The sequence below is a fragment of the Natrix helvetica genome (genome assembly GCF_964273705.1).
Source record: "Natrix helvetica genome assembly, chromosome: 3".
Lineage (NCBI taxonomy): Eukaryota > Metazoa > Chordata > Lepidosauria > Squamata > Natricidae > Natrix > Natrix helvetica.
This window is the reverse complement of record NC_138549.1, coordinates 175580963-175607591: the sequence shown is the minus strand read 5'-3', so window position 1 is coordinate 175607591 and position 26629 is coordinate 175580963. Positions and strand designations below refer to the sequence as shown.

The 26629-nt window shown below is 45.6% G+C and overlaps 1 protein-coding gene across 3 annotated transcripts in view; it reads left to right on the top strand.

The window, feature by feature from the left end:
- The window catches only part of RBCK1 (RANBP2-type and C3HC4-type zinc finger containing 1), a 39207-nt gene extending 13616 nt beyond the window's left edge, over nucleotides 1-25591 (top strand). For 2 of the 3 annotated variants that reach the window (XM_081949725.1, XM_081949726.1), the window contains exons 6-15: nucleotides 1204-1297; nucleotides 3311-3509; nucleotides 5264-5415; nucleotides 7025-7198; nucleotides 9859-10019; nucleotides 12394-12505; nucleotides 13963-14142; nucleotides 17608-17706; nucleotides 20567-20710; nucleotides 24575-25227. In XM_081949725.1, coding sequence (XP_081805851.1) covers nucleotides 1204-1297; nucleotides 3311-3509; nucleotides 5264-5415; nucleotides 7025-7198; nucleotides 9859-10019; nucleotides 12394-12505; nucleotides 13963-14142; nucleotides 17608-17706; nucleotides 20567-20710; nucleotides 24575-24655 — 1396 coding nt within the window. In that variant the 3' untranslated portion in view covers nucleotides 24656-25227. Of the gene's footprint in view, nucleotides 1-1203; nucleotides 1298-3310; nucleotides 3510-5263; nucleotides 5416-7024; nucleotides 7199-9858; nucleotides 10020-12393; nucleotides 12506-13962; nucleotides 14143-17607; nucleotides 17707-20566; nucleotides 20711-24574; nucleotides 25228-25302 lie in introns of those variants that run through there. The other variant, XR_014175124.1, reaches the window with a different exon arrangement.
- The last annotated feature ends 1038 nt before the right edge of the window (nucleotides 25592-26629 follow it).

The window sequence follows — 26629 nt, the reverse complement described above, 5'->3', positions numbered from 1 at the left end:
CTGAACAGCTGCAGTGATTCACTTAGCAACGGTGGCGAGAAATGTTGTAAAATGGATGTAAAACTCACTTAACAACTGTCTCTCTTAGCAACGAACGTTTTGGGCTCAATTGTGGTCATAAGTCGAGGACTACCTATATATAGATGGGTCTATCAGGAGCCAAGTTTGTCATAAAGAGGACTTCAAATTTGTATCACCTGGTGTGGTGAGGTCCTTATTTTCTGGATTAGTGTTTTGGTCAAAAATTGTTCTGGACTTCAGCTATCAGAAGCCCAGACCACTATGACAAAAGTCCTCCTGGCCCATAATTTTATTTGGAGTCCATCATAGTTGGAGGGTGCTAAGTTATGGAAGGCTACCTCACAGAAACTTTGCATCTTGGGTGGAGAAGATGGAGGAAGGACGCTCACGAGTGGACTTAAGAGAACATTGAGATGATGACAACCAATTGACATACCCTAGGCTTCCCCAAAAAGCACCAGGGAGAGTCCTGGTCCCCACAAAACCCCTTTTATTAAACGAATGTGAATTCCTCTCATTCACCTTCAGCCAACGCCTGGCAAACAGTCTTTCAAAGGAGTATTTATGACCACAGACCTTATCTAGCTTGGAAAGCTGCCATGTCAATAGTTTCCAAATGAGGTGCTGTGCAAGGAAAGACTTGGCACAGAGTCTCTGAGATTCACGGACAGATCTTCACACTCCTGAAACGAATCGAACGAACGGATTGTTTCCTGCAAAAGCCCCCTCCCCTTTCGCTCCTCTTTTGTTTCCTATGGGAGGGGCCATTCACCGTCCACCTGTGGACTTACTCCCAAGTCCACCCTGATTTCTGAGTTGTTCTTTTCTTCTGGCAGCTCTGCGCATGCGCACACTGGGAACAGGCTCCAGCTGTTCCTCTGCCTCACTGCTGTCTGACTCCGAAGGCAGCTGATCACTGCCAAACGGCCCTGGCCCCATCTCTGCCTCTAACTCAGAGCCCTCGTCCGAGCCTTCCCCAGAGTCCAGGACTGGCCCAGGTTCCTCCCCAACTTCCTCACTGTCCGACTCTGCGGCCAGCTCTGCTGGTCACTGGCGGGCCATCTCTGACCTTGTAGTGTGAACAAGCCAAAGGTTCAGAGAACCACGGAGAAGAAGGCATGGGTTTTGGAGTCAGACCTGGTGAAGGAATGATGATCTCATGATGCCTTTCCTTTCTTCCAGGCTCTGGGTTGGCGTGGAAGATGCCCAGATGGTCACCACACCTGTCTTTCTGAAGGTTCAGCCTTCCATGACTATGGCTTCCCTCAAAGACATGGTACGAACTGTCAGAGATCCTGCTTAGGCAGATTTGGGTCAAACGTTGGGTGGTCTTGGACGAAAAGGGACACCAGCAACCTGGAATTTAGGAGAAGCTTCCTCACAAGTGAGGACAATTAATCAGTGGATTTTCTGCCTCCGGAAATCGTGGGCCTTCCATCTCTGGAGCTTTTTAAGAAAAGCCTAGAACAGGGGTGTCCAAGCTTGGGAACGTTAAGACTTGTGGATTTCAACTATCGGCTGGGGAATTCTGGGAGTTGAAATCCACAAGTCTTAACGTTCCCAAGCTTGGACACCCCTGTTCTAGACTGTCACTTATCTAAATTGGTATAGATTCTCCTTCTGGAGCAGGGGGCTGGACTAGAAGACCTCCGAGGTCCCTTCCAGCTTATTCTGCTCTAATCTGGGAAGATGTCCCGACGGTATTCTCCACCCCGCCCATTTTCAGGAGAAGTCAGGGTTTTTAGTCCAAGTTTTCACCATAGCAGCGATGGAGAACCTGGGAGAGGGATCTTGGGAGTCCTACTGGACGGTCACTTAAAGACGAGCAAGCTGTGTGTGGCAGCAGCCCCCAAAGCCAACACATTCCTGAGTGGTATGAACAGAGGCATAAGTCGAGACCACGTGAAGCAGTGGTGGGTTCCTGGAGATACGGACCAGTACGGCCGTACCGGTAGTAACTGGGAGCCGTGGCCACCATACCAGCACATTTGCTGGCCCCGTGCGCCGTGGGGAGTCCGGAAGCCACCACTGACGTGAAATATTCGTACCGCTTTATGAAACCTTAGTAAGGCCACATCTGGGAATACTGCAACCAATTTTGGTCCCCATAATACAGAACAGAGTTTGAGACTTTGGGAAAAGTTCAAAGAAGAGCAACTAAGACGATCAAAGGCCTGGAGATTAAAACAGACGATGAACGGTTGCAGGAACTGGGCCTGGCTAGTCCAGAGAAAAGAAGGACCAGGGGAGACACGAAAGCTGTCTTCCAGTATTTGAGGGGCTGCCCCAAAGAAGAGGGGGCCACAAAGCACCTGAAGGCCAGACAATTAGCAACGGATGGAAACCTATCGAGGAGAGAAGCAAGCTGGAATTGAGGAGAAACTTCCTAACAGTCAGGACAATTAACTGGTGGAAGAAATTGCCTCCAGAAGTGGTGGGTGCTCCATCATTGGAGGTTTTTAAGAAGATTCTAGACCAGGGGTGTCAAACGCAAAGCCCACGGGCCAGATCTATAGCGCAGGGTGCTTGTCAGGATTCCAGATAGCATCCAAAAGTAAATCAGAGTCCAAAGCATTGCTCAAAGCACCAATTTATGAGAGAGCCATGTTGGCACATCTGGGAAAACCCGAATTTGAAAGCTTCCCGGTTTCCCCCACCCAGTTGAAAGTTCAAGATCTTGCCCCCCCACGCCCACCAGTCCATCACACGGTCCAATCTCCCACTGCCACACTGGCAGCTTCTATCCATCCAGTTCCGGTCAGGTGCAGAGGTTCAGAGACAAAGGATGACCTTGGCTTTCTAGAAAGAATGATGTTATGGCTACATATCATCTCACTCCGTAAAGTCCCCCCTCCCGTTTTCCCACCATAGAAAATGCATAGTGGAATAATAGTAAGTGTGGCAGGCCAACGACCCAAAAGGAAAGATGGCTGCAGGCCTGACAGTGCTTAGATCTTGCCTGTGGGGCCGCCCTGGAAACAGTGAAGTAGCGGCCCGTGGTGCCTCTGCCAGCGAAAACAGGCTCCCGAACTCCACTTTTGGTTGTGACGCCATCCTGCAACCCTCTGCCAGTGAAAATGGAGCTCGGGAGCGCTGCACGCCCCCCCCCCCGCAGGTCAAACACAACCGTGATGCAACCTTCAATGAAATCGAGTTTGGCACCCCTGGTCTCGACAGTCACTTATCTGAAATGGTATTGGTTCTCCTGCTTGAGCAGGGGGCTGGACTAGAAGACCTCTGAGGTCCTTTCCATCTCATTCTATTCTATTGCCTTTTGTCTCCTGAACAGATGCATCTCCATTATGGGTTCCCTCCCAGCGTCCAGAAGTGGGTGGTGGGGCGGAGGCTTCCCCGGGACCACGAGACCCTCCACTATCAAGGGATCCAGAGGGATGGGGACCAGGCCTACCTCTACTTGATGTCCGCCAAGACCGAGAAGCTGAACAAAGAAACAGCCGACTTTGACCACGAACGGCGGCAGCTGGAAGGTGAGCTAGTCCGAAGTGGCACCAGAATGAGGGCCAGGGGTATTGATAGACCATCAACCAGTAGTCCTCGACCTACGACCTTATGGAGCCCAGAACTGATGTGGCTAACAGAGACATTTGTTAAGTGAGTTTTGCCCCAGTTTTACGACATTTCATGCCACATTCGTTAAGGGAGTGATTGCCGTTATTAAGTCAGTCGCCCCGTTGTTAAGTGAATCTGGCTCCCCCCTTGGCTTTGCTTGTCAGAAATTCGCAAAAGGGGATCGCGTGACCCCGGGACACAGCGACGGTCATAAATATGAGTCCGTTGCCAAGCGTCTGAATTTTGTTTACATGATCCTGAGGATGCTGCAACTGTCGTTAAGTGTGAAAAACAGTCATAAGTCACTTTTTTCAGTGCTGTCGTAAGTTTGAACGGTCACTGTGAACTGTTGTAACTTGAGGAATACCAGCATCTTCAGGTCGTCCTCATTGATGACTGTAACTTGTGACAGTCGTAATTTTTATCATCTTCTTTTGCAGGGGTCATTAAGTGAATCCCCACAGTTGTAGAGTGAATGCTGCTGTCGTTAAGTGAACCAGTGGTTTGTTCTGGGCAAATGTTTGCCAAGTACAAGACGTCCTTGACTTACAAGCATTCATTTAGTGACTGCTCCAAGTTACGACGGTACTGAAAATAAGGACTGTGTTTCACATTTGCGACCGTTGCAGCATCCCCAGGGTCATGTGATTAAAAAGTCAGGTGCTGCAAAATGGGGCAAAATTCACTTTAACAACGGTCTCGCATAGCGACAGAAATTTGGGGTTCAAATCTATTGGTCTCGCTCTATTGGCCATAGAGCGAGGACTACAGGTCGCAAAAGGGGATCACATGACTCGGGGACATTGCAACCATCATAAATATGAGTCAGTTGTCAAACGTCTGAATCTTGATCATGTGACTCCGGGGATGCTGGAATGGCCGTAAGTGTGAGAAATGGTCGTAAGTCACTGCTTTCAGCGCTGCTGTAACTTCAAACAGTCACTAAATGAACGGCTGTAAGTCAAGGACTACCTGTATCTGTACTCTTTCAAACTTTGACGCACCATGACATTTTAAAACTCTAAACCCATATAGTGGTGTGGCCCTCCAGTGGAGCTGGCCGCGGAGTCGGACAGTGAGGAGGTTGGGGAGGAACCTGGGCCACTCCTGGAGTCCAGGGAAGGCTCGGACAAGGGCTCTGCGTTGGAGGCAGAGAGGGGGCCGAGGCCTTCTGGCAGTTCTCAGCTGCCTTCAGAGTCAGTGGGGCAGAAGAACAGCTGGAGCCTGTTCCCAGTGCGCGCATGCGCAGAGTTGCCAGAGGAAAAGAACAGCTAAAGAACAGCGTTCGACTGTTGAGAGTAAGGCCACAGGTGGAGGATGAATGGCCCCTCCTAAAGGAAGTAAAAGAGGAGCGACTGGGGAGTGGAGTTTGCAGGAGACAATTAGTTCAATTCATCAGGGTGAAGATCTGTTCCTGACTTCTTGCCAAGGAATTGCTGCTACAGCGTGGAGTTTAGAAGATATCGGCCTGGCAGCTCTCCAAGCCTGATCAAAGTCTGTGGTTGTGAAATCCCTGGAAAGACCGTCGACCGAGACTTTGCTGGAGAGGAATTCCCTTTCAGCCAAATAAAAGGGGTTTTATCGGGACGAGGAGTCGGCTTCGTGCTTGTGGGACCCCTGGGTCAGGACCCATGGTGACATCTTTCCTTTCTCCCTTGTGTCTCGTCGTCAGAGTTAGGCATTAGAGAAGGGGTCCTGTTGCCTCGGGGAGCTGGCGACTCGACCTCGTCGGGGTTCTCGACGCCAACGGAGCCCTCCCTGATGTTGGACGTGCACGAGGAGGGCAGCGGCTGTGGGGTGACCCTCCCCGCGGAGCCCCCAAAGGTAGGAGACATTCAGGAAAGCGGGTGATGTAGAGATTAAGAAGGTGGGAGAGGTCCACAAGAGCCATTTGGTCAGGAATGGCATAGGACAGTTATGGTGAATCTTTTTTGCCTCGGGTGCCCAAAGGACGCATGCGCTCACTATCGCACATGTTCCCACCCCCATAATTTAATGCCCCCCTGTGCCGTGCCCACTGCTCCTGCATGCGTGACCCCCCACCCACCCACTGCCCCACGGATGTGTGCACAGCTTTCTTGAATCCTGGGGAGGGCGAAAACAGCCTCCCCTGCCCCCCTGGATGCACTCTGGAGGCCGGAAACTCGTTTTCCAACTTCTGGTGGGCCCTGTACGTCGTTTTTTCTCCCTTCAGAGGCTTCAGGAGGCTTCCCTGAAGCCTTCGGAGGGCAAAATACAGCCCAATGCACAAACCGGAAGTCTCTTCCCGAACTTCCGGTTTGCGCATCGGGTGTTATTTCTCTCTCTGGAGGCTTCAGGGAAAAACGGCCGAAAATCAAAGTCGGAAACCAGCTGGCCAGCGCCTGCATGCATGCTGGAGCTGACAGGGCAACGCCTCCCGTGCCCTCAGAAATGGCTCTATATGCCACCTATGGCACGCGTGCCGTAGGTTCGCCATCACGGGCATAGGATCTCCTGCTCAAGCAAGGGGGTTGGACTAGAACAGGAGTCCCCAACCTGTGGGCCGTGACCCACTACCAGAACGCAGCCTATTCGCACACGGGCCCTATGAGTGGCTGGGTGGGAGTGCATGTGGGAGCCCTCAGCCCCACTTGCGCGAGGAACGAGGGTGTGCATACTCACACGCGCCTGCCCCTCCCACAAAACCATACTCTCTTTCCCCCCTCCCCTCGCTGCTCTAGGCCCCCAACCCAGAAAGGTCCCCAAGGCAGAGGTGGGTTCCTACCGTGTTGGACCAGTTCAGCCAAACTGGTAGTTACTTAGTGGCCTGGAACCAGCAGTGACCCAGGCTGGCCACGCCCCTGTACCGGTTCTCTCACCCTGGGATTGGGGTGGGGACGGGGTGGCTGCCTGCCCAGCTGCCAGAGGACAGGTGGGAGTCAGCCAAGTACGGCTTCTCGAAGCAGCACGCCGCCCTGATCAATCTGGCTTATGGCATCCTCCGCAGCCCGCTCTGCACGGAGTTGAGTTGGCATTGGGCAGCCATATGGAGATTGAGGGAAGGGGGGGGGCTTGTTCTCTGCTAGTGGGCCAGAAAGATAAGCTGCCTGTGGGGGAGCCCACAAAACAAAATAAAGGCACTTTGGGGATCCCCACCCACCCAAAAAAGACAGCGAAGAGCCCCGGCCTGGCACCCGCCCCAAAGTTTTCACCACCGCTTCGGTGGGCGTGGCTTGGAGGTGGTGGGGGTCATGCAACTGAGTGCGTGTGAGTGATGTCAAGTTCGCCCCGCCCACTCAGTCACGTGCCCCCCCATCTAGCCACGCCCACCGAACTGGTAGTAAAAAATGTTTTGAAACCCACCCGTGCTCCAATGTCCCTTCCAATTCTTATCCTTCTAAGTGGGCTGCCCTGTGGTCCCCTGCACGCCCCTTACTGCTTTGCCTCCCCACCCGTCCGGGTGGCTTCCTAGGTTGGTTGGGAGTGCCAGAGTTGTACGTTCATCAACAAGCCGTCGCGCCCCGGATGCGAAATATGCTGCGCCGAGCGGCCCTTGAATTACGTCGTCCCGGAAGACTATAAGCTGGATGCGGAAGAGGAGGAATGGTTTCAGAGGGATTTGGAGGCCACCCGCCAGTACCGGCAGGTGAGAGGTGGGCCTGGCCAGCCACATCGGGGTGGAGGGGGGGGGTTGATTTGAAGAGCCCTGGTGGTGCGTAGTGGTTAGAAGGTAGTTTTGCAGGCTAACTCTGTCCACTGCCGGCAGTTCGAACCTGACCAGCGCAAGGTTGATTCAGCCTTCCATCTTTCCGAGGTCGGTATAATGAGGACCCAGATTGTTGGGGGCAAGAGGCGGACTCTGCTCAGAGTGGGCTGTAAAGCACTGTTAAGCGGGATATATGTCTAAGCCTCATCTGTCTGTATGTTTATCTGTCTGTCTGTCTCTCACTATTTCCCTCTGTCTCTCCATGTCTGTCTGTCTAGTCAGTCTGTATCGATCGGATAGATCTATATCTGTCTGTCTAGCTCTCTCTAATCTGTCTTTCTCTCATCTATCCCATCTGTCTTTCATCTCTCTGTCTCTATCCTATCTCTGTCTCTCTCTATCATTTCTCTCTCTCTCATTCATCTCTCATCTCTATTTATCTCTCCTCTCTCTCCCTCATCTATCTATCTATCTATCTATCTATCTATCTATCTATCTATCTATCTATCTATCTATCTATCTATCCATCCATCCTATCTCTCATCCATCTCGCTCTCTCATCACTCTAATCTATTTATCTCTCCTCTTTCTCATCCATCCATCCATCCATCCATCCATCTCTCTCTCATCCATCTCTCTCTCATCTATCTATTTATCTATCTATCTATCTATCTATCTATCTATCTATCTATCTATCTATCTATCTATCTATCTATCCATCTCTATCTATCTATCTATCTATCTATCTATCTATCTATCATCTATCATCTATCTATATCTATCTATCATCTATCATCTATCTATCATCTATCTATCATCTATCTATCTATCTATCTATCTATCTATCTATCTATCTATCTATCTATCTATCTATCTATCTAACTATCTATCTATCTATCTATCTATCCATCCATCCATCCACCCTATCTCTCATCCATCTCGCTCTCTCATCTCTCTAATCTATTTATCTCTCCTCTTTCTCATCCATCCATCCATCCATCCATCCATCTCTCTCTCTCATCCATCTCTCTCTCTCTCATCTATCTATCTATCTATCTATCTATCTATCTATCTATCTATCTATCTATCTATCTATCTATCTCTATCTATCTATCTATCTATCTATCTATCATCATCTATCTATCTATCTATCTATCTATCTCTATCTATCTATCTATCTATCTATCTATCTATCTATCTATCTATCTATCTATCTATCTATCTATCTTTCCATCCATCCATCCATCCATCCATCCATCCATCCATCCATCCATCCTATCTCTCATCCATCTCGCTCTCTCATCTCTCTAATCTATTTATCTCTCCTCTTTCTCATCCATCCATCCATCCATCCATCCATCTCTCTCTCTCATCCATCTCTCTCTCTCTCATCTATCTATCTATCTATCTATCTATCTATCTATCTATCTATCTATCTATCTATCTATCTATCTATCTATCTATCTATCTATCATCTATCTATCATCTATCTATCTATCTATCTATCATCTATCTATCTATCTATCTATCTATCATCTACCATCTATCTATCTATCTATCTATCTATCTATCTATCTATCTATCTATCTATCATCTATCTATCTATCTATCTATCTATCTATCTATCTATCTATCTATCATCTATCTATCATCTATCTATCTATCTATCTATCTATCATCTATCATCTATCATCTATCTATCTTGTCTGTCTGTCTCTGATCCTTATTGGCTGGAGGAGGGAATGGCCCAGGGCCTCTTCAGACTTCACAGGTAATGTAGGCCAGGAGTCTCCAACCTTGGCAACTTTAAGCCTGGCGGACTTCAACTCCCAGAATTCCACAGTTGGCTGTGGAATTCTGGGAGTTGAAGTCTGCCAGGCTTAAAGTTGCCAAGGTTGGAGATCCCTGATCTAGGCCGTAAAAGCCACACAGGTAAGAAACCAGTTGTGGCCTGCCAGTGGAGCTGGCGGCACATTCGGGCAGTTAGAAGGTTGGGGAGGAAGATGGGCCAGTCGTGGATTCTGGGGAAGGCTCTGTTGAGGGCCCTGTGTCGGAGGCAGAGAGGGGGCCAGGACCGTATGCCAGTTATCAGTTGCCTTCGGAGTTTGACATTAGTGGGGCAGAAGAACAGCTGGAGCCTGTTCCCAGTGTGCACATATGCAGAGTTGCCAGACAAAGGGAAGAGCTAAAGAACAGGGGTCGACTTGGGAGTAAGGCCACAGATGGACGATGAATGGCCCCTCCCAGAGGGAATAAAAGAGGAGCGAAAGGGGAGTGGAGTTTGCAGGAGACAATTAGTTCGCTTACTTAGTGTGAAGATTTGTTCGTGAGTCTCAGAGACTCCTTTGCCAAGTATTTTCTGGTACAGAGTTGCGTTTGGAAGATATCGGCCTGGCAGCTCTCCAAGCCTGAGAAGGTCTGTGGCTGCAAATTCACCCTTGAAAGACGGTTTGCCGGGAATTTGCTGGATGTGAACGAGAGGAAATTCACATGAGCTTCATAAAAAGGGGTTTTGTCGGGACAAGGAGCCTGCTTCGGGATTAGGTGAAGCCTAGGTCAGAACAAAACCTCATGCTCCGCTTTTCTCTCTCTGGTTCCAGGTGGAGGAAGAAGAGAAAGAGAGAAACTACAAGCAGCTCCTGCAGTGGGACAACGAGAACTTGGTGCTTTCTAAGGAAGCCATTCAGTGCCCCATCTGCTTCATGAACCTGGAGCCTGGCGAGGGAGTCACCCTACGAGAATGTCTCCATTCCTTCTGCAAGTGAGCCTCGGTTGCAAAACATGCTCAGGGTTTCTTATAAGGCAGAGGAAGACACCCGGATGATCTCTTGATGGTCTTAGGAGACATCTAAGGTGGCTTTGTATAACTGGTCATTCTAGGATGGGAATTGCTACTTCCTACCTTGGTGACCTCTTGATAGTCTTAGGAGACATCTAAGGTGGCTTTGTATAACTGGTCATCCTAGGATGGGAATTGGTACTTCCTACCTTGGTGACCTCTTGATGGTCTTAGGAGACATCTAAGGTGGCTTTGTATAACTGGTCATCCTAGGATGGGAATTGCTACTTCCTACCTTGGTGACCTCTTGATGGTCTTAGGAGACATCTAAGGTGGCTTTGTATAACTGGTCATCCTAGGATGGGAATTGCTACTTCCTACCTTGGTGATCTCTTGATGGTCTTAGGAGACATCTAAGGTGGCTTTGTATAACTGGTCATCCTAGGATGGGAATTGCTACTTCCTACCTTGGTGACCTCTTGATGGTCTTAGGAGACATCTAAGGTGGCTTTGTATAACTGGTCATCCTAGGATGGGAATTGGTACTTCCTACCTTGGTGACCTCTTGATGGTCTTAGGAGACATCTAAGGTGGCTTTGTATAACTGGTCATCCTAGGATGGGAATTGCTACTTCCTACCTTGGTGACCTCTTGATGGTCTTAGGAGACATCTAAGGTGGCTTTGTATAACTGGTCATCCTAGGATGGGAATTGGTACTTCCTACCTTGGTGACCTCTTGATGGTCTTAGGAGACATCTAAGGTGGCTTTGTATAACTGGTCATTCTAGGATGGGATTTGCTACTTCGTACCTTGGTGATCTCTTGATGGTCTTAGGAGACATCTAAGGTGGCTTTGTATAACTGGTCTTTCTAGGATGGGAATTGCTACTTCCTACCTTGGTGACCTCTTGATGGTCTTAGGAGACATCTAAGGTGGCTTTGTATAACTGGTCATCCTAGGATGGGAATTGCTACTTCCTACCTTGGTGATCTCTTGATGGTCTTAGGAGACACCTAAGGTGGCTTTGTATAACTCATCATTCTGGGATGGGAATTGCTACTTCCTATCTAAGTGATCTCTTGATGGTCTTAGGAGACATCTAAGGTGGCTTTGTATAACTGGTCATCCTAGGATGGGAATCGCTAGTTCCTACCATGGTGATCTCTTGATGGTCTTAGGAGACATCTAAGATTAATCTATATAACCGATCCCCTTAGAGAAGTGCTAGTTTCTACCTTTCATGGTTTTAGGTAGACATCTAAGATGGGTTTATGTAAATGGCATGGGAACTGCTACTTCCTACTTTGGTGATCTCTTGATAGTCTTAGGAGACATCTAAGTTGGCTTTACGTAACTGGTCTCCCTAGTATGGGGCCTGCTACTTCCTATCTCTGTTCTTAGATTTCTCTTGAATGATAGCTAACTGGGAGATGAACTTGAAATGGTTGAAGGATGCAGGTCAAAGACTAAGAGAGAGAGATCGCCAAGGAAGGCAGGTCTTATATGAGCACTGGTAAAGTGGGGCATATATAAGAAAGGTCAAAAGGTGAATTCTGGGGTGGGGGGGACACTAAGAAGTACAGAATTGGGAGATAAAAAGGAGTCCTACCAAAGGGAGACCTCCATTCTGAAACTGAAATTATTTTGCTACTGAAGTTGAGAGCTCGTAGTGGCCAAGGGGTGGCCAAGTATCGGGTCCTTGATGTTCTCTGAGTTTGGTGGAGGTTTTTTTGCACACGTTTAATTACCAAATTAGGTAACATCATCAGTGCTAGAAGGGAGAAGGGGTTTGCAAAGTGGAGGAGGAGGAGGAGGAGGACTGTGGGGTCCTTGGTGCTCTCTGAGCTGCGTGGTTTTCTTCCAAACCTTTCATGGCCCAGCTAGCGAACATCATCAGTGTTAGAAGGGTGTGGGATTTGTGCAGAGGAGGAGGGGGAAAGGGGAGAAGGAGAAGGAGGAGACTAGATTTTTTTGGTGCTCTCTGAGCTTGGCTGTTTTTTTGCAGACATCTCATAATCAAACTAGGTAGCATCATCAATAGTGGAAAGGAGTGGGGTTTGCAGAGGAGGAGCAGGAACAGGAGGAGGAGACGGCTATGGGGTGCTTGGTGCTCTCTGTTCGCTCAATGTTTTCTTGTAGACGTCTCATTACCAATCTAGGTAGCATCATCAGTGCTAGCGTCAAGCTCAGAGAGCACCCAGGACCCCACAGTTCAACCTCAGCTGCAAATAGTTTCTTCTGTAAATTGTCCAAGTGTGCAAAGTTCTTCGCGGCCGCATCAGAGTTCTGTGGAAGTTCTAGGAGTGGTTCAGGGTGAGGATAATGGGTTCTGTGCTTCCTCCCTCCATCCTCAGGGACTGCTTGAGGGGGACCATCCTGAACAGCCCGGAACCGGAGGTCAAGTGCCCTTACATTGATGACAACTACTCCTGTCCATGGCAGCTGCTGGACCGCGAGATCAAAGCGGTGAGTATCCAGGTGGACCTCAACACCAGCGATTCTTCCCCAATTCTAGCCTTCACGTTCCTCACCGCTACCTACAAGAGAAGCTCCGCGGCTTCCAGCATCACTCCCAACACCCAACCCCATGATGAAGGATGCTGGGACGTGTAGTTTAGCATCTTCTGGACCACTTAGGTTGGAGAACATACAGGTAGCGCTTGATTTGCAACACTTCATTTAGATAGAGGGAGGAGGGACAGAGAGAGAAGGGGGGGAATAGGAGAGGGAGAGACGAGAGATAGATAGATGAGAGAGAGATAAATGAGATAGATATAGATGGATGGATGGATGGATGGATGGATGGACGGATGGATGGATGGACGGATGGACGGATGGACGGACGGATAGAGATAGGACAGAGAGAAAGATGAGAGATGAGCGAGAGAAAGAGAGAAATAGGAGAGGGAGAGATGAGAGATATAGATAGATAGATGATAGATAGATAGATAGATAGATAGATAGATAGATAGATAGATAGATAGATAGATAGAGATAGATAGATAGATGATGATAGATAGATAGATAGATAGATGATAGATAGATAGATAGATAGATAGATAGATAGATGATAGATAGATAGATAGATGATAGATAGATAGATAGATAGATAGATAGATAGATAGATAGATAGATAGCTATAGATATAGGACAGAGAGAGAGAGAGATGAGAGATATATGTGCGAGAGAAAGAGAGTAATAGGAAAAGGAGAGATAGATAGATGAGAGATAGATGAGAGATATAGATGGATGGATGGATGGATGGATATATAGAGATAGGACAGAGAGAGAGAGAGAGAGATGAGGGATAGATGAGATATAGATGATGGATGGATGGATGGATGGATGGATAGAGATAGGACAGAGAGAAAGAGGGAGATGAGAGATAGATAGATGAGAGAGATCGAGAGATCTGCAGGTGGCTGATGAGGAAGAGGAGGAATAGCTGGGTCCAGTGCCTGCCGTACGAATGCGCAGAAGGCAGAGGAGAGGAGAGCAGTGGAAATCTATGGGCCGGTCCTTGAGCTGGAAGAGCCACCGCTGCTAGCAAAGCCCCTCCCTAGCTCTGGGGATCAAAGGCAGGGGGCAGAGATGAATAGATGTGGCAGATAACTATTCATCTCCTGGACAGACGGACTTGTTAGCCTGCGGTGAGAGAGAAACTTTTAGCTGGGGCTGCCGGAGCTCCTCATAAAGGAATCATTGCTTCAACTACAGAGGGTTTGTCGTGTTTGGGGAGCTGGGTCAGAACAAGTCCACATAAACAAGCGAAGCCCCTTCCACGGGATGCAGGCAGCATGCAAAACCATTCCCCTCCGGTCCACGGAAAAACCTTCCTCCACGATTTTGGTCCCTGGTGCCCAAAAGGTTTGGGACTGCTGCCCTAAAGATCTTCTCTAAAGCTTTCTCCATTTTGTCTGTAGCTTCTAACGGAGGAAGAATATCAGCACTTTCTGGACTTGGGGATGTCCATCGCTGAGAATCGCAGCCGGTCGAGTTTCCACTGCAAAACGACCGACTGCAGGGGTTGGTGCTTTTACGAAGACGACGTGAACGAATTTCACTGCCCAGTGTGCCACAAACCGAACTGCCTGCTGTGTCAGGTGAGCTGTGTCCAGGGGTGAACTCCAGCAGGTTCTGACAGGTGCTGGAGAATCGGTAGCGGAAATTTTGAGTAGTTTGGAGACCCGAATTTTGAGTAGTTCGGAGAACCGGTAGCAGAAATTTTGAGTAGTTCGGAGAACCGAATTTTGAGTAGTTCGGAGAACCGGTAGCGGAAATTTTGAGTAGTTCGGAGAACCAGTAGCGGAAATTTTGAGTAGTTCGGAGAACCAGTAGCGGAAATTTTGAGTAGTTCGGAGAACCGGTAGCGGAAATTTTGAGTAGTTCGGAGAACCGGTAACGGAAATTTTGAGTAGTTCGGAGAACCAGCAGTGGACATTTTGAGTAGTTCGGAGAACCGGTAGCGGAAATTTTGAGTAGTTCGGAGAACTGGTAGCGGAAATTTTGAGTAGTTCGGAGAACCAGTAGCGGAAATTTTGAGTAGTTCGCAGAACCGGTAACGGAAATTTTGAGTAGTTCGCAGAACCGGTAACGGAAATTTTGAGTAGTTCGGACAACCAGCAGTGGACATTTTGAGTAGTTCGGAGAACCGGTAGCGGAAATTTTGAGTAGTTCGGAGAACCGGTAGCGGAAATTTTGAGTAGTTCGGAGAACCAGTAGCGGAAATTTTGAGTAGTTCGCAGAACCGGTAACGGAAATTTTGAGTAGTTTGGAGAACCGAATTCTGAGTAGTTCGGAGAACCAGCAGTGGACATTTTGAGTAGTTCGGAGAACCGGTAGCGGAAATTTTGAGTAGTTTGGAGAACCGGTAGCGGAAATTTTGAGTAGTTTGCAGAACCGGTAACGGAAATTTTGAGTAGTTTGGAGAACCGAATTCTGAGTAGTTCGGAGAACCAGCAGTGGACATTTTGAGTAGTTCGGAGAACCGGTAGCGGAAATTTTGAGTAGTTTGGAGAACCGGTAGCGGAAATTTTGAGTAGTTCGGAGAACCAGTAGCGGAAATTTTGAGTAGTTCGCAGAACCGGTAACGGAAATTTTGAGTAGTTTGGAGAACCGAATTCTGAGTAGTTCGGAGAACCAGCAGTGGACATTTTGAGTAGTTCGGAGAACCGGTAGCGGAAATTTTGAGTAGTTTGGAGAACCGGTAGCGGAAATTTTGAGTAGTTTGGAGAACCAGTAGCGGAAATTTTGAGTAGTTCGGAGAACCGGTAGCGGAAATTTTGAGTAGTTTGGAGAACCAGTAGCGGAAATTTTGAGTAGTTTGGAGAACCAGTAGCGGAAATTTTGAGTAGTTCGGAGAACCGGTAGCGGAAATTTTGAGTAGTTCGGAGAACCGGTAGCGGAAATTTTGAGTAGTTTGGAGAACCGAATTTGAGTAGTTCGGAGAACCAGCAGTGGACATTTTGAGTAGTTCGGAGAACCGGTAGCGGAAATTTTGAGTAGTTTGGAGAACCGGTAGCGGAAATTTTGAGTAGTTTGGAGAACCGGTAGCGGAAATTTTGAGTAGTTCGGAGAACCAGTAGCAGAAATTTTGAGTAGTTCGCAGAACCGGTAACGGAAATTTTGAGTCGTTTGGAGAACAGGTAGCGGAAATTTTGAGTAGTTCGCAGAACCGGTAACGGAAATTTTGAGTAGTTCGGAGAACCGGTAGCGGAAATTTTGAGTAGTTTGGAGAACCAGTAGCGGAAATTTTGAGTAGTTTGGAGAACCAGTAGCGGAAATTTTGAGTAGTTCGGAGAACCGGTAGCGGAAATTTTGAGTAGTTCGCAGAACCGGTAACGGAAATTTTGAGTCGTTTGGAGAACCGGTAGCGGAAATTTTGAGTAGTTCGCAGAACCGGTAACGGAAATTTTGAGTAGTTCGGAGAACCGGTAGCGGAAATTTTGAGTAGTTTGGAGAACCAGTAGCGGAAATTTTGAGTAGTTTGGAGAACCAGTAGCGGAAATTTTGAGTAGTTCGGAGAACCGGTAGCGGAAATTTTGAGTAGTTCGGAGAACCGGTAGCGGAAATTTTGAGTAGTTTGGAGAACCGAATTTGAGTAGTTCGGAGAACCAGCAGTGGACATTTTGAGTAGTTCGGAGAACCGGTAGCGGAAATTTTGAGTAGTTTGGAGAACCGGTAGCGGAAATTCTGAGTAGTTTGGAGAACCGGTAGCGGAAATTTTGAGTAGTTCGGAGAACCAGTAGCAGAAATTTTGAGTAGTTCGCAGAACCGGTAACGGAAATTTTGAGTCGTTTGGAGAACAGGTAGCGGAAATTTTGAGTAGTTCGCAGAACCGGTAACGGAAATTTTGAGTAGTTCGGAGAACCGGTAGCGGAAATTTTGAGTAGTTCGCAGAACCGGTAACGGAAATTTTGAGTAGTTCGGAGAACCGGTAGCGGAAATTTTGAGTAGTTCGCAGAACCGGTAACGGAAATTTTGAGTCGTTTGGAGAACAGGTAGCGGAAATTTTGAGTAGTTTGGAGAACCGAATTCTGAGTAGTTCGGAGAACCGGTAGCGGAAATTTTGAGTAGTTTGGAGAACCGGCAAATGCCACCTCTGGCTGGCCCCCGAGTGGGGAGGGAATGGAGATTTTGCAGTATCCTTCCCCTGCCATGCCCACCAAGCCACACCCACCAAACCACGCCCGCAGAACCGGTAGTAAAAAACATTGAATTTCACCACTGGCCGTGTTCCTTTCTTTGGAGTGGACACCATGCCAGTTCTGCGCAGAAGGACTGTTTGAGTTTCTAAGCTTTTACGCTTAGGCAAGAAAAACCAAATGTACAGGGACAGATTTAGGTGAAACGTGGCTTAATTGCAGTCACTGTCAGAGGGATCTTGGGGTCCTAGTGAACGATCGCTTAAATAGGAGCCAGATGTGTGCGGCAGCTGGGAAAAAGGCCAACGCAATCCCAGGCTGCACCAACAGAGGGATAGAATCAAGATCACGTGAAGGCTTAATACCACTTTATAAGGCCTTGCTAAGGCCACTTTTGAAATACGGCATTCAGTTTTGGTCGCCATGATGTAGAAAAGATGTGGAGACTCTGGAAAGAGTGCAGAGAAGAGCAATAAAGATGATGAGGGGGCTAGAGGATAAAACACATAAGCTTGCAGCAATTGGATGAGCAGGGGGAGAATAGAACAAAAAAGAACAGAATCTGGAAAGAATAGCTGGGTCCAGTGCCTGATGTGCGGATGCGCAGAAGGCAGAGGAGAGGAGAGCAGTGGAAATCTATGGGCCAGTCCTTGGGACGGAAGAGCCACCCCTGCTAGCAAAGCCCCTCCCTAGCTCTGGGGATCAAAGGCAGGGGGCAGAGATGAATAGATGTGGCAGATAACTATTCATCTCCCAGCCGGACAGACTTGTTAGCCTGCGGTGAGAGAGACGTTTTTGCCGGGGCTGCCAGAACTTCCTAATAAAGGAATCTTTGAAAGTTTGTCGGTGTTTGGGGAGCTGAGACAAAAAAATTAACCTTGGCTGGATGATGGATCAGGGTCCAAGTCATGTTTTCCTCCGCAGGCTATTCACGAAAACATGAACTGCAAGGAATACCAGGACGATCTCCAGATACGAGCCGTGAATGACCACGCTGCTCAACAGACCACGAAAGTGCTGCTGGTGAGAACCGCAGGGTGGCAGGGAACCCTTTGGTGACCCAACAAGGAAGTTTATACGGGTGCCCAACTTGTGGCAACCCTGGGGGGCTTAAGAAATTAAACCCCCCCCCCTTATAAACTCCAAACTCCCGCTGGTGAAGACAATCGAAACGGCCACTTGATTGGCTCCTTATCCCCCTGGTGTTCCCGGAGCCACTGGCAAAACCAGATCTTTGGGGTGGGGAGGGAGCCCCCATGGAGAAGGCCATTCTTCTTGGTCCCACCAGATGGAGTTCCTTAGCAGAGGGGGAACCTATAACACCCCCCCCCCCCGCCTGCCTGCCTGCTCTGGTCTGTTAGGTGGATATAAATATGGGCCCTAATCCTAAATCTAACTTGTAGAAAAAGACCTTCCCTCTAGGATCTGTCTGTCTGTCAAACCCTAACCCTATCATCCATCTCTATCTATCCATCTGTCTGTCTATTATTTATTCATCTCTATCTATTCCTATCTCTCTATTATCTTTCTATTATTTATCATCTCTCTCTCTTCCTACCTCTTTATTATGTTCTATCTACCTACCTACCTACCAATTATTATCTATCTATTCATCTCTATCTATACCTATCTATTATCTATCATCTATCATCTACCTACTCTCTCATCTATCTCTTATCTCTTATCTCTCATCTCTATTTATCTATCTATCATCTATCTATCTATCTATCTATCTATCTATCTATCTATCTATCTATCTATCTATCTATCTATCCCTCCCTCCCTTCCTCCATCCATCCATCCCTCCATCCATCCACCCATCTCTATCTATTCCTAATCTTTCTATTATCTATCCTCTCTCCCTATCTCTCTATTATGTTCTATCAATCTATCGAGCTACCTACCTATTTATCTATCAATTATTATTTATAAATTCATCTCTATCTATTTCTAGCTCTATTATCTATTATCTCTCTCTCTTCCTGTTATGTATTATCTATCTATCATCTATGTATATATATGATGTCTCTTATCTCTCATCTATCTCTTCTCTCATTTATAGATCTATCTATCTACTCTCTCATCCATCTCTTCTCTCTCATCTCTGTCTCTCTTCATGGATTTGTCAAAAACAGATCATGCCAGACTAATCTTATTGCATTCTTTGATAATGTGACAAAATTAGTGGACCAGAAGAATGCCGTTGATATAGTTTACTTGGACTTCAGTAAGGCTTTTGATAAGGTAGACCATAACCTACTACTAGATAAAGTAGAAGAATGTGGGTTAGACAGCATCACCACCAGATGGATTCGTAACTGGCTGACCAACCGCACTCAACGTGTAGTCCTCAATGGAACTGCATCTACATGGAGGGAAGTATGCAGTGGAGTACCCCAAGGCTCTGTTTTGGGCCCAGGACTCTTCAACATCTTCATCAATGATTTGGATGAGGGAATAAATGGGGAACTGATCAAATTTGCAGATGACACCAAGCTGGCAGGAATAGCCAACATTCCAGAAGATAGGCTTAAGATACAGAAGGATCTTGACGAACTTGAACATTGGGCACTATCTAATAAAATGAAATTCAATGGTGAAAAGAGTAAGGTTCTACATTTAGGAAACAAAAACGGAATGCACAGGTACAGTATAGGTGACACCTTGCTCAGTAGTAGTAACTGTGAAAGGGATCTTGGAGTCCTAGTGGACAACCATTTAAATATGAGCCAGCAGTGTGCAGCAGCTGCCAAAAAAGCCAACACAGTTCTAGGCTGCATCAACAGAGGGATAGAATCAAGATCACGTGAAGTGTTAATACCACTTTATAATGCCTTGGTAAGGCCACACTTGGAATACTGCATTCAGTTCTGGTCGCCACGATGTAAAAAAGATGTGGAGACTCTAGAAAGAGTGCAGAGAAGAGCAAGAAAGAAGATTAGGAGACTGGAGACTAAAACATATGAAGAACGGTTGCAGGAACTGGGTATGTTTAGCTTAAGAGAAAGAAGGACTGGGGGAGACATGATAGCATTGTTCCAATATCTCAGGGGTTGCCACAAAGAAGAGGGAGTCAAGCTATTCTCCAAGGCACCTGTGGACAGAACAAGAAGCAATGGGTGGAAACTAATCAAGGAGAGAAGCAACTTAGAACTGAGGAGAAACTTCCTGACAGTGAGAACAATTAATCAGTGGAACAGCTTGCCTCCAGAAGTTGTGAATGCCCCAACACTGGAAGTCTTTAAGAAGATGTTGGATAGCCATTTGTCTGGAACGATATAGGGTTTCCTGCCTAGGCAGGGGGTTGGACTAGAAGACCTCCAAGGTCCCTTCCAACTCTACTATTGTATTATCTCTCTTCCTATCTATTATCTTTCTATTATCTACCATCTCTCTCTCTTCCTACCTCTCTATTATCTATCTATCTATCTATCTATCTATCTATCTATCTATCTATCTATCTATCTATCTATCATCTATCTATCTATCATCTATCATCTATTGAATTTATATTTACCAACAAAGAAAGAAATATATATATCTATCTATCATCTCTCTATCGTTATCTATTTAATCTCTTATCATCTATCTTTTTATGTTATCTCTCTCCCATGCTTATTATGTTTTATAAACACAACTCAAGGCAGAAAATATACCTAATAGCCCTCCATTTCCCCCACAACCACAATGTGGGAGACTGGGCCGGAAATCACCCAGCTGGCTTTCATACCTAAAGCAGGACTAGAACTCACGGTCTCCTGGTTTCTAGCCTGGTGCCTCAGCCACTAGACCAAACTGAGCTCTCTAGAAGCCCTTTCCCCTCCCTCCCGGTGCCACTAGGAGGAGGCGGGCGTTGTGAACGGCTCTGCTCTCCCTTTTTCAGAAACTGGTGAAGGATGGGGAGGCCATGTACTGCCCCACCTGCAGGATCATCGTCCAGAAGAAGGATGGCTGCGACTGGATACGCTGCACCGTCTGCCACACGGAGATTTGCTGGGTGACCAAAGGGCCACGCTGGGGACCAGCTGTATGTATTGACGGAGGGTAGAAAGTGTGTGTGTGTGTGTGTGTAATTTTATTTATTTGTTTATTTTTGTCTTTTAAGGACCCCATAATCCCTTGCATCGGGGTGGGTCTGGCCAACTGAATGGAGCTAACAGAGTGTTTACTGGCCCATTGCCCTTCCTGTCACCAATGCGGAGTTTTGTTCAGCAGATATATTCTCACTGTGACCAGAGAGAGAAATATCTGCCTCCGTCTGGGATGGAACTCACAGCCTCCTTTTTGTTTTTTTTTTAGATTTTTTTTTTATTTTTAAATGAACACGACGAACAGACAAAACAAAAAACACAAAACCATCTTCCGTTACAAATTGTAGAAAGTGTGTCGGTTGATTACAAAACTTCTGTGCATCCCTTCCACAGTCATCACCTATAATTCGTATCAAATCACATATTTTAAATCAAGTATACAGTATTTATATACATTGCTATCATCATACCTCAACCTTCATTTGACTGTAACTGTTTTTACATCCTTTTATATAGAATATTCCAAATTTAAAGCAAAACCACATTAATGGCATTCCATTAACTCCTCCCAAAATCATACAATAACATTACATCTTTATAACATGTTCTAAGTAATAATTGGTTATATTTAATAATGAAGTTCCTCTCATAGTCTCCATTTGCAATTTATATAAAATTTCCTCTTATCAAACCAATACATATATATGCATTATTATCATTATCATTTATTTGACTATAAGCATTATCACTTCATTTTATACATAATACTCTAAATTTGACTAAATTTAACTTAATTTTTATTATAAGCTTTCATTACATCAACCTGTATCTTTCCAGTAATAGTGCAGTCTTATGTCTCTTGCCATTTGTAGTATTAGCATTCTGATTAATTTCTTAGTAGGTCTTATATGGACTTCTCTTCCCAAGTTGTTGCTCATTATATATCTTATATAAACTCGAAACCCTCCATCTGCTCCTTCAATCAGCTTATCTTTGGTTAATACTAGTACTTCTGATAAAATTTCTCTCCTTACTTCCATCAATTTTTCTCTGTTTTCTTCTTCTCTACTTTGAAGTCTGGGGTAGAACTCCAGTCCATCTATCTCCCCTTTCCATATTCCACTCTTTCCATTTCCAGCCAGGCTCAGTTTACTGTCAGTATCAACAGTTTTCTTTTCTCTTTGCTTATTTTTTTCCTTCAATTTTTAGAACTCTGTCCTCCACTTTCTTCATTTGATAAACATCCTCAATTTTTCCATCAAATTTTACCGTGCTGCGGTCTACATTCTCCAATCTCTTCTCAATTTTTTAATCCATAGGTATATAAAAAGAAATAAAAATAGAAGAAAAACTAATCCATTCAGTTTAATAAATAGGAAACATTTGCAAAAGTTCCATCCATGAAAAAAAGATTTAAAAAAACAAGGATAACACACTGTCTAATGTAGCTTAATTTCACCGCTTACTCTCTTCTGTTTTCAAATTTAATTTAGCTTTGATTTTTTGCGGGGGTAGTCTCTTGTCTAATAATAAAATTTTCTCACCAAATTGGCACACTTTCTCTTTCCGCTTTCCTCCCGTTCCGGAGCTGTCCCAACTTCAGCAGCTTCAATGGCTGCGCTTCTGTCACCGGCAAGAGGTTCTCCTGGATTGATCAGGGACTTTGCGGTGTCCCTGAGATCATCAGGACGTACTCTTCCCTGTCACCATCTCTACGGGACAGTTTAGGTCCAAAAGGACTGTCCAGTGACAGAAATATTGACTGCGATCCTTGAGCTCCAAGATCACATGTCGTGTCGTCGCGACGTTAGTTCCTTCTTATCCTCACAGCCTCCTGATTGTGAGGCAAGAGCTCCTCCTCTAGGCCACTGCACCACTGTGTGTGTGTGTAATTTTATTTATTTGTTTATTTTTGTCTTTTAATGACCCCATTATCCCTTGCATGGGAGTAACTGAATGGAGCTAGCAGAGTGTTTACTAGCCAGATGCCTTTCCTGTCACCAATGCAGAGTTTTGTTCAGCAGATATATTCTCATTGTGCCCAGAGAGAGAAATATCTGCCTCTACCTAGGATCGAACATACAGCCTCCTGATTGTGAGGTGAGAGCTTCACCTCTAGGCCACTGCACCACTGTGTGTGTGTGTGTGTGTGTGTGTGTAATTTTATGCATTCTACATATTGTAGAGGGTTGGATTAGATCAAGATTGCCCAATCTCAGCAATTTAACAATGGGTGGACTTCCACTCCCAGAATCCCCCAGACAACAAATCTTGACAACTCTGGCAAATGGGGTCTTAAACTTGGGTGCGACAACTGTCTGGCTTAGCAATAGGAATTTTGGGCCGAATTGCGGCTGTAACATGAGGACTACCGTATCTATCTATCTATATAAAAATGGCTCTGTGTGTGTATATGTTCCAGCATAACTCTGGAACGCCTCGAGCAATTTCAACCAACCTTGGTACACAGATGACTTACTCCCTGGAAACAAATACTGTGGGGGCTAAGACACCCCTAACACCCCGAGGGGTGTGAGTTCTGTTAAGATACAGCCTGTTGTGTCTTAAAATAGCTTCTACCGTACTGCCGTAAAATGGTTTCTACTGTACAGAGCAGTGGAGTTGCCATGGTAACGGCTTCACAGTACTCCACAAGGATTTCCCTCTGGTAAAGGGGAAAAATCCAACATTAGGTATCCTGTCTAATACAGGATTAGGATAAATAAATACCTGAGCAACGGCCGGTTATCGGCTAGTAGTATATTTAAAAAATCAAGAGATTTTTTTTCTCTTGATTTTTTTAGATTTAGATTTAGACTCATTTGATTGAGTCCCAGAGAAAATAGGGCTCAATCGAACGACTGTGGCATTTGCTTAACAACCACTGCAAAAAAGACCCCAAACAAAGGTGATGAAATTGGATGCAGTTTTAACAGCCGCAACTTTACGATTATAACAGCCTCGGTTCCCGGTCGTAAGTCAAGGATTGCCTGCCTATCCATTTTCGAGGTCCCTTCGAACTCTTCTATTCAATTCCATTTCTATTATTTCTATTCAGTTCTAGTTCTATTCTACTGTATTCTCCATTCTTCTGTTCTGTTCTAATTCTAATTCTAATCCAATTCCAATTCTATTCTAATTCAATTCCTATTCTATTCTATTCTATTTTATTCTATTCTAATTCAATTCCTATTCTGTCCTATTCTAATTCCATTCCAATTCCATTCCATTCTAATTCAATTCCTATTCTATTCTAACTCAATTCCTATTCTATTCTATTCATATTCTATTCTACTCTATTTTCTATTCTATTCTAATTCCATTCCATTCTAATTCAATTACTATTCTACTCTATTCCTATTCTATTCCTATTCTATTCTATTCTATTTTCTATTCTATGCTATTCTAATTCCATTCCATTCTAATTCAATTCCTATTCTATTCTATTCATATTCTATTCTATTCATATTCTATTCTACTCTATTTTCTATTCTATGCTATTCTAATTCCCTTCCATTCTAATTCTATTCCTATTCTATTCTATTCCTATTCTATTCTACTCTATTTTCTATTCTATGCTATTCTAATTCCCTTCCATTCTATTCCTATTCCTATTCTATTCTATTCTATTCTATTCTATTCTATTCTATTCTATTCTATTCTATTCTATTTCCTTTTCTATTCTATTCTAATTCCATTCCATTCTAATTCAATTCCAATTCAATTCTAATTCCAATTCTAATTCTATTCGTCTGACTGCACCCGCCTCATCGTTCTAATACGTCCTGGGGAGGGGGTGCAAAATTGGCAAGGGTGAGGCCCCTCCCCCCTTTTCACGCTCCATGCTTCTTTCCCTCCAGGGCTTGGGCGACATCAGCGGGGGCTGCCGCTGCAAAGTGAACGGCCTCGCCTGCCATCCCAATTGCCAGAACTGCCATTGACGGGAGGAGATTCCTGAAAAATCGGGACTTTTCCAGACTTTTCCTTTCGTTTGCAAGAGGAAGGACGGAGACCCTGGACGATGGCTGGAAGGGGAACTTTTGGATAATTGCCCAGGTCTTCTGCTGCGTGACCAAGTTCTCAACCACGCCCGTCTTGGGACAAATCACCGAGGTGGTGATGGAGCCAAGGACGTCTCCAGCCTCAGGGTTGGTTGAAAGGGGCGTCTTTTTGGCCCCCCACCCCTGTGTTGGTTACGCCTGGAACTTGATCCGTTGGTTGGTTTTGCTCTGCTTCATTGTTTTCGTAGAAAGCAGCGACTGTTCTCTTTTCTCGCCATCTTTCAACCTTGGATCGTGGACTTTACCAGATGTCCCTCATTTCATTCAAATCAGACTTCTGAGTTGTGTTTTCAATTTACAAAATGAACCACAATATTCTCCTTTTTATTGGTATTACGGAGCGGGGGTCCTTGGCCCGCCGTCCGTTTTTTTCCTTGCTCTAAGGCAGGGGTGTCCAAACTTGGGAACTTTAAGACTTGTGGACTTCAACTCCCAGAATTCCCCAGCCAGCATGGCTGGCTGGGGAATTCTGGGAGTTGAAGTCCACAAGTCTTAAAGTTCCCAAGTTTGGACACCCCTGCTCTAAGGATGTTCCCACTTTCTGTTGCTTCTTTAGGTCACTTCTGTGATTTGAGGCCGAATCGGTATCAGGTGGGAGCTTTGCAGTTGGGGGGTCACCTCTCCTATATTCCCTCCCCCTCCATAAATCTAGTTTCTGAAATTGAAGATAAAGTAGCACAGAATATTTTTAAGGGGTGTGAAAAGCCTGCCGAACGGACCCTCAAGGCGATGGACGTCGTGTTTTCCTGAGATAGGATTTCGTAGCATACGGAAGGCTGGGAATTAAAGCGGTAGAATTGTTAAAAATGTGGGGTTTTTTTTTAACAAAAAAACAACGCACCATTTTGTGAATCTATTACTTGAAACTGTATGAGGTGGGATCTATGGAAGAAGAACTGAAGAAGAACAGAAGAAGCTTCTTGGATGAGAAGTGAAATGTCTTCAAGGAAAAGTTTAGTTGTCTCTTGAAAAGGCACTATGGGTGTTACCAGGAGGTATTAGAATGGTGGGGCAGGTGCAGTCAGATGAAGGGAATTGGAATAGGAATAGAAAACATAGAATAAAGAATAGAATAGAATAGAATAAGGAATAGAATAAGGAATAGAGTAGAATGGAACGGAACAGAACAGGAATGGAATAGAATTAGAATAGAGCAGAGCGCAGAATAGGGTAGAATAGAACTAGAACTGAATAGGATTAGAAATAATAGAAATTGAAATTGAAGAGTTGGAAGGGACCTTGGAGGTCTTCTAGTCCAACCCCCTGCCTAGGCAGGAATCCCTATACCGTTTCAGACAAATGGCTATCCAACATCTTCTTAAAGACTTCCAGTGTTGGGGCATTCACAACTTCTGGAGGCAAATTCTGTTCCACTGATTGTTCGAACTGTCAGGAAATTTCTCCTCAGTTCTAAGTTGCTTCTCTCCTTGATTAGTTTCCACCCATTGCTTCTTGTTCTACCCACAGGTGCCTTGGAGAATAGCTTGACTCCCTCTTCTTTGTGGCAACCCCTGAGATATTGGAAGACTGCTATCATGTCTGCCCTGGTCCTTCTTTTCATTGTGCAGGATAACTCGCTGTATGCCAATTCAACAATTCAATGATTTAAACTAATTTTTACAATGATTTTAATCTTTTCATTGACATTTTGATTTGTCCCTTCCTTGGGCATCCTTTCTTTAAGGATTCTATTCCACCATTTCTTTGTTGTCAGTGTAATTCCTCTTCCACAGCCAGGCAAGACAGGAAGCAATGGATGGAAACTAATCAAGTCGGAATGCCTAAAACGATATTCGCTCCAAAGGCTTCAGGGACCGTCCGGAGGCTTCACTGATGCCTTTGGAGCGCTTAAAA